Below are 15547 nucleotides of genomic sequence, written 5' to 3'. Positions count from 1 at the left end.
AACTCAAAGCACTGATGTAAGGACTGGCTTGCAGAGATAACGTGTCTCTAGAATACTTTTGATTCCAAGAATCACAGTATCACATGAAAACAAAAGGATCCAGTCTTTTTCTTTTCCATTGCCTTGTTTTCCTTTTTCTCTCTTTTATTTTTCCTTTTCTTAACTTTGAAAAATATCAAGATTCACCTCTTATCAAGGCAATGCGTATTTGGTACCACACATACAGCATCTTTGGAAGTATCTGGCACACTGGCAGATGTATATGCTGGGATGCGCATGTAGGAACCATGGGTTTTGATATTTCTTTGGTGGGACATTTTTACTATAGTTATTATAGAAATGTATTTGTAACATTTGCATTTATTGTTCTAACATGTTGATTCAGTTCAGAGTTTGTTGGTCCATGGGAAGTTTCTGTCCAGCTGTGATTTTGCTGGGCTGAAGATACAGAGAGGATCTTCTGGGAAATTTTCTTTCCAAGAATTATCTTCTCCTGTAAACTGATTATTTAATGACTTTTTAAAAAGTGTCAGTACGGAATGGTATATGAAAATGGTGGTACAACATTAAGGAGTAAGGATTATTTTCATGTTATATTACATTTGCATGCCATATTCAGATAGCTCACTCAAAAGACATGATGCATTTCCCTGTTAAGAGTTGTCTTTTTCTTTTGATTGCATATGTCTAAAAACTGATATTAGTTGAGAAGTATTACAGAAACGTTTATGCAATGTTACTGAACTTGTGGTAGGAAAGGAGTCCAGGATTTCAGACCATATGACAAAGATGCAATTTATCTTTTTTACATACTGCACAGGTTGATGATGGAATTACCCGGCATCACTTCCTCAACATGAAGTGGCTGGCATAACTGTCGTCATCATTTGGAAAAAGTGTTGCCTAAGACAAGTTACTGCGGGTGAAGATGAAGTCGATGAGATCAGCTGCACGCACAGACTGCAAATCTAAGTGATGATCCTGTTCTTAGAGATACTCAAAACAGGATTTAGCCCATGATGATGTGGGAGAAAACAGCAGAGGAACAAAATATAAGCTGCAATTAGGACTTACATGCCTCCACAGTATGCTTGCACTCTGAATACTCTGCAATTTTGATTATGCCATCTCAGGCTGTAATAGAGGACAGACAATTGAATATTGTGAACGTAAGGAAGGTGAACATAATCATGGAACCAAAAACATAACAGGAGCTGAAAAATCATGAGTAATGCACAGACAGCAAAGAAGAAAAAAACCAAACAACTGTTTCTGACAATAAAAGAAATTAAAGGTTCAAACCGGAATTATCAGGTAAGCAGGTTTAAAACAAATAATGACTTCCCCCCCCTTAGACTTTTCTTTGTATAACTGAATTATGGACCTCGCTGTCCAGGGGCATTTTAGAGGACAAAGTACAGGTGAATTAGGACTAAGAAAAATTTATGGAGGGTAGGGTCTACTGTGGACCAGATTCAACTAAAACAGATTGCGGGATGCTGGGTAAGTTACCCTAAAGCAAAATCACTCTGTGTAAGCCTTTTGTTTATATCCTTCCCTACGAGTCTACAACTGTTTATAATCAAAGAGAAGATTACAGATAAGATGGGCTTGTTATTTGACTTGTAATAGAACCTTACATTTTTATGTAACATAAAAATCAGTAAGATAAACCAGAATAAGGTTCAAACATTACCTCCGAGTTGGATTAGTCAGTTTTCATTAATCTGCTATTTCTAGGTGACTTGTTGAGGGAAATACAAAGCAAAGTTGAGAACTGTGGTTATAGGATTGTTCCAAAATTGTTAATTTTGTAATGGCAAAACACTGAGTTAAATGGAATATTATGCTCTTCAATTGCCAGTGCAACTAGACTTTTATTTTGATAATGATTAATATAACAAACAAGAATTTCTTCTCAGTTGGATTAAACAGCAAAGCATTTGATACTCCAAGACTGAAGTGAATAGCCTTTACAACTGAATATATGTAACACTGGCATTTAAAAGGAACTAAATACATATTGGGTTTATTTCCAAGAACCTCACAGTAACATTTAACATACCAACACATGAAAACACTTTATAAAGCAATGTATTAGCTCAATTAATATTACCAAATCTTGATCTTATACTCTTCATTCCCATAACTTAATTTATCAAAACTTTTTTGTTTGTTTCAAAACAGAGGTTATGAGCAACAAAAAGTCACCCAGATTTTCTTGTACAGATAGATACTGCAGGGATGTCAGGAAGGACATCACTGAAGGAAAAAAATAGGGTTCAAAAGGGTATGAAAACCCTTAGTACTATTTGGATATTGCCAAATATTTATTTACTGATGGGAATGGAGCATCCATAGGCCAAACCCTGAGGTGGTAGCATGCAGAAGTGTGAAGAAAAGTCTGAGGAAGAGTATTGCCTAGGTGGCTAAGCAAAAGCGTGTGCATTGCAGAGGGCTATTTTGGAAACCCAGATGAATCTCTGAGCTTTGCATTTGTTTATTATCAAACCACAAAGCAGTAAGAGACAGATTACAATTCTCTGGCTAGCACACAAAAAAACATATAAATATTACCAATAAAAAAATACATCACTTACTCATCTCTACAGATGACAAGTAAAAAGCCAATAAATATCACAATTCTAAAGCATACGTTACTGGCTGCCCTATAGAAGATAAGTACTACATATGGTAAAAGGCTTTTTTTGTTCGCTTTTTTTAAAACACATGTATGTTACTAAAAACTACCTACAGTTTGAAATTCCTTACTGAACGTATCAGAAAATATACACATACTTCCATGCCAGGCTTTCATATCTTCTCCTACATTCCTCCTCCTTTCAGATCTCAATTTCTTAATGTGTTGGATCAAAGAAACCTCTATGAAATTCACAAACTCATTTTGGTGATACAGATGAAGTATCTCATTATGTCACATAGGTGTATATATATTATGTATATAGTATACAAACTTAAAATTGCATTCAAAATGTGTATTTTAATACTTAAAGCTACATCAACATCGGTTTGCACCAGCAGGTTTTTTCTCTGTCTCTGAATTATCACTTTTAGCTTCTCTTCATATTCATCTGTCTTAACTCTTGTGTTCTCAAGGGATGGAGTTCCTGTTAAGCTCAGCCCTGCATAAACTCTGAAGTACAGAAATAAATCCGTTAAGTTTAAAATCATACTCCTGACATTCATAAAGATTCAATATTTGTGCAGGGGTCTTTCCGGGATGTGGGTTTTAACTGTTTAAACTTAGTTAACAGGAGCTGTCCAAAACAAGCCTAGTTCTGACCGGTAATAACCAAGACCACGTACTGCAAACCAAAAGGCCACCAGCATTTTAATAAAAATTCAGAGAAGTCTATTTGATTAAAAAATCTCCTCCTCTTTATTGCACATACACCTGAAAAGAGTGTCCTCTCTCTGCAAAGACAGAAAAATGCAATGCTCTAAGGACAGCCTATTTCCAAGTCATTTCTTCTCTCACAGGTGACTGCATCCTGGGAAATGACAAGTTTTGAAAAGCCTGCATACTAAAAATAAGATTTCTAAATGGGGAAAAACCCCTGCTCTTTATCCAATGTTTCAATATTATGTTGTAACTTAGAAACATATTTACTAATACTTAAAATGTTGTTTTCTAGGAAAAGGGAAGAAATGAAAATGTTTTCTAGGAAAGAAATGTTTTCTAGGAAAAGGGATGAAATTAAAAAATTTATTCTCTTAAATAAAACAAAAAGTCTGAACGTGCTCCTTACCTCTTCTCAGGGGTGAATATGCAGAAGTGCATTAACAGAAGGAAAAGACATTAAACTGTAAGATGAATAAAGCCCAAAACTGTGTGCTGAAAGAGACCAGGTCACAGAAAATTCTGTCTTAAAAATTGTGGGTTTGTAGGGGAAAAAAATTTTGAGGTTGCTGTTTTATAAGTAATAAAAAATACCACAAAATGTTATTTTCAGAAGTGTTAAGATTCTGTATAAGCAGACCATCCTTGCAATGTGGCTAACAATCCTGTTGCCCCTTCTTGGAGCGCTAACTGAAAATATTACTGCCTTTCAACTTTATAACTTTCTTCAGTTTTTAGCTCTGTAGGAAGCAGAGAATTGCAGTGGACTGACAAAGCTGTTTCTTTGTGTACTGGACGAAGTTTCTGTGGGGATATTTTCCTTCATGATACAGTAACACCTCTTACTCCTGATGGTCTGTCAGTCTTGATTTCACTAGAGAACCATTTAGTGGTGAGATGAAGCTCCTAGTACACCAAAGGTCTGGAGGTCCTCCCTGGAGTACCAGACATGCTTCTCTGAAGGCAGTGAGTAACTGGAATCTAATGCACAGACTGCACTCAACTTCTACACTAAAAGCATATGCTCCTGCTGAACCAGTGCTATCAATCAATCTGCACCCCAAACTCTGCTCAAATCTTTCAGCACAGAAGTTGCACATAGGAAATCAATGCATCTAAGACAAAAGACACACAAAAGAGTCAATGCCTCATGATGCGCACTGGCCAGTGTCAGATCTGCTGTGTACTTCAAACAGGTACTGCCACTGAGAGCAATTGAATAAGGACACTGTCGCTGTTCACTTTGAACAGCTGATTAAAACAGGTAACTTTGCCACAGCATGTCAAGGCCGAGTCCTCCTGTTGGACATCTTATGGTCAGATGAAGTCCGAATTCCAACGCAACCAACTGCAGTCCTTGTGACCTGTGTATGCAATACACATCTGCCCCATAAAGAGATGAGCTGTGGAAGCAAAAAGAGATGTTTGCTTCTGAAAGTCTAGAGCAAGAGCTTTGTACTTCTTAGAAGTTCTGGGGTTCATCTGGATCCGCAGTACGTAAAATGATCTAGCTGGGGTATTTTTGTCCAAACTCCAGATGTGGCAGCTACTTCTTGGGTTTCTCTAGGATGTTCAGGAATTTCCCTCGAGTCATTTCTCTAGCTGAAATCACAAGGGAGGAAAAAGAGATTAATATTTTTTAAAAAGCCAAGAAACCCAAACAATTGTATAATTTACAGATTTTAACCATAGGATAAGAAATTAATTTAGATTTGTGCTTATACCAATAATGAGTAAGGATTATTGTATTTATTTATTTATTAAAGTGGAAAATAAATAAAACTGCATTCCAGATTGAATTCCTGACATCCTAGAAATGCAGGCAGGGCCTGGAATCTTCTACACTCAGCAATAATTCCCACAGGCTGTCTCATTACATACAGTCTATGCTTTCTATTCCTACTGCGTTATGCTCTCGCAGCATCTCCTCTTCTCTGTACTATCCATCTCAGAGTGGTGTAATCCAGATCTCCATCACTCTATCTCAGAGCAATTGTTCCTGGATGTTATAATCCGTCAGAGATTATGGAACTCTCTCTTTCTCCATTTCAGGATTATTGGTCCCTGGATGCTATGATCTTCAACAGAAATTAGACAGCATTTTCTCTCTCCCAGCAGTGTCAGTCCCTGGATGCTGTAATATAATAGGGTTTATTTTCCTTCAATGCAGTTCATCTATGGATGGTGTAATAAAGTAAAGTTTATAGAGCTTTGGTCTTCTCTCTCTCTCTGCATTGTCAGTCCTTCGATGTTTAATACAGCAAGGCAAGGTTTATATGTGTCTCTCTCACTCTTGGCACCATCAATCTCTGGTAGCTGTATTACAGCAGGGTTTACACAGCCACTTTTCTGCATGAGACATTTCTGACTTGTGAGCCCATAAGATCACAAGCTGGCAGAGCAGCCCTAATACTATCTTTGTCTTGCAATAACAGTACAATGCATCAAAACCAACACAATTAGCAACTGAGTCCTGGAGGAAGTCCCACCAGTACTTCCCTTCACTTCTTTTAAATAAAGGTGTAAGCTTTGTGCTGGACTGACAGGCATCAAAACATGGAGGTTTTTATTCACAGGATTGATGAAAGCATGCATGTTTCCTACACCTAGCCTAAAGAGACTCTGGAAGGAGACAGGAATTCATTTTCTGTTTTATCCATTCAATTCCTGACCTCTCTACTGAGAGGAACAACAGAAATGACAATTAGCATAAAAAATGGAGGTGGGTTTGTTGCTGATGTTGGGTTTTCTTTTGACATTACTGATTATCTGTTAGAACAGAACTAAAATGTAATAAAAACATTCAGCTTAAAATACTCAATACGCACCCTCAGATAAAGACATTTTGTTATTCTTTACCTAAAGGTTAGAATTTGTGCCTTAAAGCCTCTTCTTTAAATTATTACATTCTAATTTGTCTACCCAAAATTGTACCACAAGGTATTGTAATCAACAAGATCCTTGTAAAACAATTAGTGTACTATGAACTGTCTGGTATATATTGATATTCATAGGCTGCAAAGTCCACTGCTGTGAGTGGAACATGCTTCAGACTGGCTGCAGATTCAAGCAGATCACTGCATTATTCGCTTGGTTCATGCCTCCAGCTGTGAGTTATATCATCTGGGATCCATTCCCAGCTCTGCTTCTGATTCACAGCGTGAACTACCACAGAAGTACTCATTTGTACCCCTACTTCCCCATCCGCAAGATATCTTGTATCTTTTAAGTGCTGCTGAAGTGACACATGGATAGAAGGTGCTGCAGAAGGGCAGAGTAGATTGTTATTTTACCAGGAACTAAGTTGTTATGCACAAAGAACATGATAAAATAAAAATGCAAGTTTTTAAAAATTTCAGCTAGGAATAGATTTTCAGCACCAGTTCCTTGACACCTCCCTGCCTTGCACCATCAACAGTGCATGATTTTAAAACACTCTTAACGGAGAAAGCACAAAGCTGAACTGTAGTTGATAGAGTGGAAAGTTTTCCGGAGTGCAAGTCCCATATAGGAGATATACGAATGCATGACAATTCTGTTCCCCCAAAGAGGGCTGCACCCTATAAATCAGGCAGAGAGCATAGACTCCTTCTGTGCGCTGAGTGAAATTACTGTGGGTTGGGGGTTGCTCCAGAGCACGTGCCCTCCTGTTCACTTGTCATCGGAGATGTTAACATTTCTGATTAATTCACAGACCTCTCATTTTATTCTTCATTCCTTTATCCTTGCTATCCTGTTCTGCTGCAGCTTAAAGATTCTTACCGACCTGCTACAATAATCACCGCCCGCTTCCCCCCCCAACCTGGTGAAATTGTTTAGTGATGCCAACCGCGCTTTTAATTTGCAAGACATCAGACACAGAGGTAATTTATACCAACATCTGTTCATTTCTGACTTCTGAAACAAACTCGCACATGCTGCTACAAAATCCCATTAGGAGCAGGAGACAGCCTTCTGCTATTCTGTATTCCTCTTCTCCTCACATACTCAGGCTTGCATCGGGGCTTTATTTTTAAAGATATGACGCCAAACTGAAAGAAAGGACCTTACATCTTTGTATATGTATGAAAATGGCCAGGAAATAACATCCTCGTATCACAAAAAAAAATCACAGCCAAACTAAGGGCAAGTTTCCACAAACATTAACAATCTTGATTTCCCTGCATCAGCTGCTTCTCTTATCTGCCCAAGAACCACAGTTCAATGTATTCCTGGTAAACACAGGCCAAATACATATTACATGGTACTGCGTTCAATGTCTTGGCTATGCCTTCCCCTTTCTTCCTCTTTAATCTGCATTGGAGTATGATTTGAGCTTGGGTTTTGCACAGAAAAGCCTCTAATATTAAACTGACTCCTCTGCTCAGTATTGCTTCTGATAAATGAATTCTTAATAATGGGAATATCATTTCCAATGGGGCCTTCTGGAGCTTGCTGGAGTGAGGGCAGAGCTTGTGAATTGAAGAAACCATCACCCACATTCTAAATATGATTGCAGTCTAAGAGAGACGGTAAAACCTGCCTTAAGCAGCTACCCAAGGGACCATCAGAAGCCAGTTGCGTAGTAGATAGAGGTGGATTTTTTAATTAAAAGATTGGACAAAACTGTAGTGAAAACCTTAGGGATTTTTTCTTTAAAATGGTTGCTTAAACCACGGACTTCAGGTGAAGAGAGGGCTTGAGTGCACGTTTCATTGTACCAGCAAACAGACACTACAGAGGCTGTGCAGCATGAAACAGAAACATGAATCTCCATGTCAAGTCACGATTTACAACCTTGCCTACGCTGTGCATCTACTACAATAGAAAAATCAACAATGGATGCAATCGCAATAGCTTGGATACAAATTAATCTCACCTACTAGGGAGGAGGAAGAGGATACCAAAGACCATAGAAAAAACACTTTAAGATGCTATCAGCACTGGTTAGAAGGGTAGTTGAGTGCTTGAATAGACTCTTTCAGTGAAATGTATTGAAAAATGGTATCAGGCTATTATAATTAACAGAGAATGCTGTACTGTACAAATTAAGTTTGCTGCCTGACAAGATCTGACAAGCAGATCTCAAGAATAGGTATTGGGTAGTAAAGGCTGGGGCTGAAAGGAGAAGGGGAGATTTCTACTTGATAGGGGAGCAGAATATGGTTTAATATAATCTCCTCTTTAGAACTTCAATCCCTCAATCCCGCATTTAGCCTTGTTGCCTGGGGCTCCTTTTCTACTACAATTGTCCCCAAGCTGCCTCTCCGCAGTAAATTTTGTGGTTGCTGGTTGAAAAGATTCAGTAGTACAGATTGATTTCCTACAAGTGAGGAGATGAGGGATTACCAAAAGCAGTCCTGGTTAACAAGATTGGGTGCAGAATCTCCTGCTAGAGCAGCCCACTCTGCCAGTGCTTTGCATCCTTTCACTATGACATATGGGTTTCATTACACAAAGATTTTCCTGATTTCAACTTGGAGGCGATTACATTGGAAACTCAGAGCTATCTTTACATCTGTAGCAATTTAAAGGTTAAGTAACTTTCAATCAAATGACAAAGACTCATAATGTTTTTTCCTCGATTGAAAATGAAAACTGCTGTTCTGGATATTCCTTCCTGTGACAATTTAATTAGAAAAAAACACTGCACTGGAGATTGGGGTCCAGCCTGATTGCTCCCCGTAAAAAGCCTTCTCACACATATGACAGCACAGGACATACTGTGTCATAAGGTCTGGATAGCCAGGAAATAATGGAAGGATTTACTGCTGTAAAATCAGCAATGAAAACAGTGATTTACACTTATATAAGCAACTTTCATCCAGGAGAATCCCTAAGCAACACACATATGTACACACTTTTTAAACATAATATACACTTAAATGCAAAAGCGTAACACACTTGGTGATGAAGTCTATGTAAAAGATATATGTGACAAACTGTATTTATCACACATTTACCACGATCATTATACCTGCTTACTATGTCTGGGCTTATCTAAAAATCTCAAAACAAAGCCTGTGAGCATCTTCAAATCACAGATATTTTAAAATTAAGTCACCCGCTAAAGAAGCACTTCTCTGCTTCTTCCCCAGATGTACACCTTACAGGGCAAATTTGACTGTGCTGCTCCTCTGACCTGAAAATGTAGCCATGTTGAAATCTAAAGGTCTTGCTACTAAAAAGAACTGGAAATACAATTAATGCCCTGTGAACAGAACATGTTTTTAGCCCTGAAATGTCCTGTAGTATCACACTTTGAATGCTACATTCTTGACTACAAAAACATTATTTTAGGCACTGTCATACTTTGTTAGCTTATCAGTTATTCCTTCCATTCAGCTGTATTTACGGTAACTAAAGAACTTGTTTTTCAACATGGAAGGATTCCTTTAAAGTACTAATCATGCACTCTCAAACTACTGCTGTATCTTAGGACTATACAGAAAACAAAACTAAAAGGGTTTATTTCTGAAGAACTATCAGTGGAAATTACCAGTTCAGGGCAAAGAACATGAATTGCAGAAAGACAGCAGAACACTCCTCTGGTTTTTAACCCTTCTATCACAAGGGTCTGTTGCATCAGAAATTATTTCTTTTGTCCTGAGACACAATGTCAGGATAAGAAGACACAACCATTCTTTTTCCTAGCCGGTAGGACATACAAAAGGCCTAGAGGAATCTGCCTGTGAGTAGCTGTGGGACTCTTGCTTGACTGGACTTGTGAAAGCCAATAGCAAAGCCACATCTTTTGGCTGGGCTCAACTAGTACTGCATTTGGAAGGGAAATTAAAAAATCAGTCACGGGGTGGGAGGGAGTGAAGGCAAAAAGGCAATCTAAAACCAGCAAAAATATTTAAGATTGACATGATTACTAAGCAGCCCTGAAAGAAAAAAGAGGCTTATTTCAGACAAGACCAACAGTATATTATTACCCAGCCACATAATCTGAACTTCTATCAGAGAGAGAGATCTGTATGGACCACTTTCTATCTTGAGACCAGATCCCCAAAATCCTACCACCATCTGGATGCCTGCTGGCACCAGCTCACTCCTCTTCCTTCATAAAATGAGCTCCAATTACTCTGCTAACTGCGTACTTTCTTAACGTAATTGTCAAATGAACTGCTACTTGATGACTGTGGGCCTTTGACAAATACTTGTCAGTGAATGCTACACCAAGCCCAATTTCATAAAGAGCTGGAACTGCCATCTCAGGAGAACAGTGGTTAGCGAAAGCAATGTCAGTCACCTTTACTGAAGGTAGAACTGGCACATGCAGATACCCAGACTTGTGCTTCAGGAACTGTTACATTTACACTGAAGACCGGCATAATCATCTAGCACTCCTGAAACACATTTTTCAGGTAAGACAACAGAATCAGCATAAACCTCCAGGTGGAATAAGCTTGCACTACCGTGGCATCTTTCAATAATCAATATCAAAGCACTTGCAAAGTTTATCAAGCTTCACAATATTCTCAAGACATACAGTGATTTAATTCCCATCTTACAGATGGGGTCACAGCCTCAGGAAGGAATGATGTACAGATGTATACTAAAGGAGTCAGCAACCGTGCTAGAATTCAGGCTCTGAAAGATGAGTTCTGTCAAGTCTTGCTGCAGCATTTTAAAATATTAACACCACCCTTGGTACAAAGCATCACCGTCCTTCCCTTGGTGAATGAGACAGCAGAATCTGCCCTTACTTCAGCTGTAGTTCACAGTCTGGCAGGACTTGTTTTGAAATGCCAAAGAACGTGGGGGCTTGCACAAAACCAGGCTGTGAACCAGAGGCACATGGACTGCTCCTCCCAGTGTGCTATGAAAACAGTCATCTCTGACAGAGAAGTGGTAAATAGCTGAGACTGATAAAGTTTTAAACCACTGAAACAGTTTAGTGAGTGTTAGCTAGAGCCTTAAGAATTGGAATCAAATACCTAATGCTTTCCTGAATCATGAAATCCTCATGTGACCTCTTTCCACCTCCTTTTTCTCTACCCACAGTAGTGGTGTTTTATCACATACCTGACAAGAGATCTCAGAGATCATTCAGGATTATGCAGAATGGTGATAAAAGATCTGCTGCAGATTAAGATATCCTCAAAAATGTTACTGTTGCTATCAATAAATACTAAAATTATATCAGCTCTAAAAAAATCAGATTCCTTCTCTGCAGAATAATTTACCTTGTTCTCCTAATCAGATTTCCTTACCTTGCAAGGCAGCACCATTCTGTTTGCACTCAGTTGCAAATGATGTTCACAGAGCTTCGAATGCAAAACCTACAAACAGTATTCATTCACATACAGACAGGCAAAGCCAGTCAATGAAAACACTTGAAGCAAGGGGCAATGACATCCCTGCCAATGCCCAGGGCGCTACTAAACTTATGTTCCAGGTCACAGATACTAGAATGTACAGATATTTTGCCCTGACTGACTCTCATATTGAAGGAAACTCTTACAGCACCTCCCACTTCTAGAAGCTGCCTGCAGCCAACATCCTGTGGGGCCAAAGACCTGATCCCTTTGACCCTCAAAGCAGGGAAAGAGTTACATCTTCTCTCTGTGAAGCCAATAAAAACCTCTCTTGATTATAATTTAGATAAGAGCCACTGGATTGAATAATAATGTCTGAAACTCCCCTGGCTGTTTCACCTTGAGACGTCCATCACTGGGTTAAACATGATGCTAATTGCATTTGGATTGATTAATTTCTCTCACTCCTGTCTATTCGAATAATGCTTAACAAAATAATCACAGCACCCAGAGCCAAATCTTCTCCGTCAAAGGAATGAAGCCATCAGAACCAGCAGAGATGAAAGAAATGAAGATGACCCGTAATTACTGCTACGGTGATATCATTACCATATTATAGAAAATGAGTGTATGTGGGGGGAGCGGGGGCTGCGATTATTATTTATTTTTTAATGGAACCTCACTTCCCAAGAATACAGATCTGACACAGTGGAGCATACAGAAATACAGAACTAAAAAATTATTGTGCATTAAATTGCAAAATACAGTGCACACTGGGACTCTAGATGCATCGAGTGTCTTGTACTGTGAGCTGCTGTTTATTCACTTCACTATTTTTTCATTGCAATAATACTTTGTATATGACTAGCATAGAGATTTAAGATGCCTACCTTCCCAAAAAGATCTTCAAGTATCTGCAACAGAACTCACCCGTAACCCTGATGCTAAAGCCATTCTCCTTTAATAACATTACAAGTCATCTTACTTTCAACACTGGCATTAAGATTTTTAAACCACAAGAGCTAACTTGATACTCAAAGAAAAGCTAGCATGCAAGAAATTTTTATTCTTAAATGCTCATTCCTATCTGAAGGCAGTTATAAATTCCATCACCAGCCACAGTAGATCACTTTCAACCTTTCATTAAGCTGGTTCTGTAAAGATATCAAATGTATCAAGTCTGGAAGAATTTAAACTAGGATTTTTAAAAAAAGAAACAACCAACCAAAACCACAACCCTAACATCCAAAAAGGAAGGCCTTCTGCTCCCTTTATTCTCCAAAATACACTCCCAAAGCCCCTCTCATTTGAGAAACAAATAGCTTGGCAATTGTATAAGATCTTCAGACACCTGTGCACTGCAATTCTAATTGTGGTTTATACAGTTCACTTCTCTCAGTGCTGCTTATGTCTGCCCCCTAGTCTCAGACCGAAGACAAAAAACCACACACAACTAGCAGCTTAAAATATTTATTCTGGAATAAAGCCAAGGTCAAATACACAAAAAAATTTCACATGCCAAAAGTGTCAAGACCTAAGACCAGGTGCTGACTCAGGCAGCTAATTAAACACAGAAAAATGATGTTGAAGTATTTCATAAGGAAATTAAAGAAATTCAGGTTATGCTTCTAATATTAAAAGCAGTATGAAAGGCAATTTTGTATCAAAGTTGAGGATATTTTCAAGTATACCTGAAATGGACTTCACTAGTGTAACTTATCACTGGAACAACTACAACTTGGGAGAGCTTTGACCACCAAGTCCCACACATGTTGGAGGCAAATAGTGGGATAGAAATGTGTCATATTTTAACAAGAGGCACTCTATAGGGTTTTTTTCTACCTGCTTGTACCAAAAGGAAAATAATATCTTCCTGGCCTCGCAATCCCTGTGGAGGACCAAGAGTTCTTGATGATTTAGGTTTTCTCACCACAGTATCTCAAAGGAAAATTTTCTTTATCAAGCAACACGGAGCAATGAGATCAAAACTGTTTGCTCAAGAACCCTTGAGCATAAAACACATGAAGAAGCTGGGCGGAGAGGTCTGCACTGAATATATGCACACAGCCGGGTATGAAAGGTTTCTAGAGGTGAATGGACCCTTCTCAGAAGGCACGCAGGCAGAAGCACTGCCCAAGCTCCCACAAAACAGTCCACCATGATGTGGTGCCCCTGCCTACGCCGGGGAGCAGGTATTTACTGGTTGGGAGCAAAGCAGGTGAACCTTCAAAGTAACAATTTTTTCAAGTCTTATCAGTGGTCAGGGCACGCAGGCCATGGCAAAATCTGAGCCCAGGAGCCAATAGGAACAAAGGGATTAAGAGTTATTAGGAGTAGGGAGAATTACATATTTACAGTACAGTTACTGAAAAATAATCATGTAATGATTATGTAAGTCCCTATACTCCTTTTGGCTAATAATGCTGGGATACAAGCTGTATGGTTATGCAAGCCAGGGCACACAAATCCAATCAGAAGATATCAAGGTGTGTTTGCGGGGAGGCTTGCAGCTCTGGTTCAAGAACCGTACAGCTTCCTTGACCTCCAAAAGGCAGAAACAAGCCCCTGTCAGTAGGTTAGCTAACGGCTTGAGCTGTGAAGCAGAACTGAATTTTTAAATTTAACTTCTGTCAACAAGCTTAATGGGAAGAGATATCTGGATGAAAGAAGTTCATACTATGGTAGTCTGTATTTATTTGTCCAGAGGTATGTCTTTACTTTAAAAAGCAGACTAAATTTTTAAAATGTTTTCTAATCCCAAGATTCCTTATTGAAATATTTTTCCATGTAGATGACTGCAGCCCTTGACATGACAATTAATTATCAATATTGAAGGTCTCTGAAAAGAAGATTCATGCTTTTTACGACTGAACAATATTATTTGATTTACACATGAAGTAAAACAAGATTCCTTTTGCCATTAGTACAATGATACAACACATGACATTACATAGAGGACTTCTATAATTTCAAAAAATCCAAGTAAAAAGTCTGTATGGGCAAATACAAATAAATGATTGAAATCTCAGTGTTCCAAGGCCAAAGTCACAACCTTAGTTAAACCAGAATTATGGCAGAGCAGCAATATGCAGTTTGTGGGCTGCAGAAGAAAACCTCCACAATTGCCTCCATCATTTTATTCTTTCCTCCACATGAATCAAAGGCACTTTCTTTAATGACTGCCCTTATCCCTATCCTCATCCTTCCCAGTATATTCACTTCTTGCTTTAGTCCAGCTTTTTCAGTTATACTACTGACTAGTTTCATGAGCTCTGCCCGCCACAATCCTCTTCTCCTGGCAAAAATACCCTGAGCTGAGGAATATTTGAAAGTCCAGAAGAAGGTTCAGGGAATTCAAAACCATCTTTATCAACTCCAAATTGGTCACAAAACATCTGAGGAAATGCACTGATTTAGAAATGTTACAGTTTTTACAGCATCCAATTGCTATTAGAGTCAAGTTCAAATGAATAGAGAAAAAAATGCATATTTGGAAGAGTTAAAAATCACAGGAAAATTGTTGTTACTCAGAGAAACTATCACTAGTTTTAATCTGACCTACTTGATTACAAGATTTTAATACCACTCAGGGCTGTCTGGAATAGATACTAAAATATAAACAATGCGGGCTCTGCTACAATTATTACAATTTAGCTGTTAATGAGCTCAAAGGCAACTAGGCAAGGCCGAGTTATAAAAGCAGATGTAAAAGATGCACCCAAAAATAAACCCTACCAGACCCATGAAGAAATGTGAGAACATATTTCATAAACACCCTCACACTTCTAGTACCCATGGATTTTGAAGAAAAGCTTAAAGACATGATTCAAATACAAGAAATACAGAGGTATCAGAGTCTGCAGATATCTCCTCAGAGTAGCGGCCAGAAGAAACTCCAGTTTCTTGAAACCCAGAAATAAAGCATACTAGTCAACTGTCATTC

At 38.5% G+C, this 15547-nt stretch overlaps 1 protein-coding gene across 2 annotated transcripts in view; it reads right to left on the bottom strand.

The window, feature by feature from the left end:
* Positions 1 to 280: 280 nt before the first annotated feature.
* Positions 281 to 15547, bottom strand: part of LIN52 (lin-52 DREAM MuvB core complex component) — a 49335-nt gene continuing 34068 nt past the window's right edge. Inside the window, exon 6 of one of the 2 annotated variants that reach the window (XM_072865902.1) lies at positions 281 to 4963. In XM_072865902.1, coding sequence (XP_072722003.1) covers positions 4908 to 4963 — 56 coding nt within the window. In that variant the 3' untranslated portion in view covers positions 281 to 4907. Of the gene's footprint in view, positions 4964 to 13065 lie in introns of those variants that run through there. The other variant, XM_072865905.1, reaches the window with a different exon arrangement.

Source organism: Ciconia boyciana, chromosome 6 (genome assembly GCF_034638445.1).
Source record: "Ciconia boyciana chromosome 6, ASM3463844v1, whole genome shotgun sequence".
In the NCBI taxonomy this organism is placed as follows: Eukaryota; Metazoa; Chordata; class Aves; order Ciconiiformes; family Ciconiidae; genus Ciconia; species Ciconia boyciana.
The sequence above is the reverse complement of the archived record's forward strand: the minus strand, read 5'-3'. Positions and strand labels throughout refer to the sequence as shown.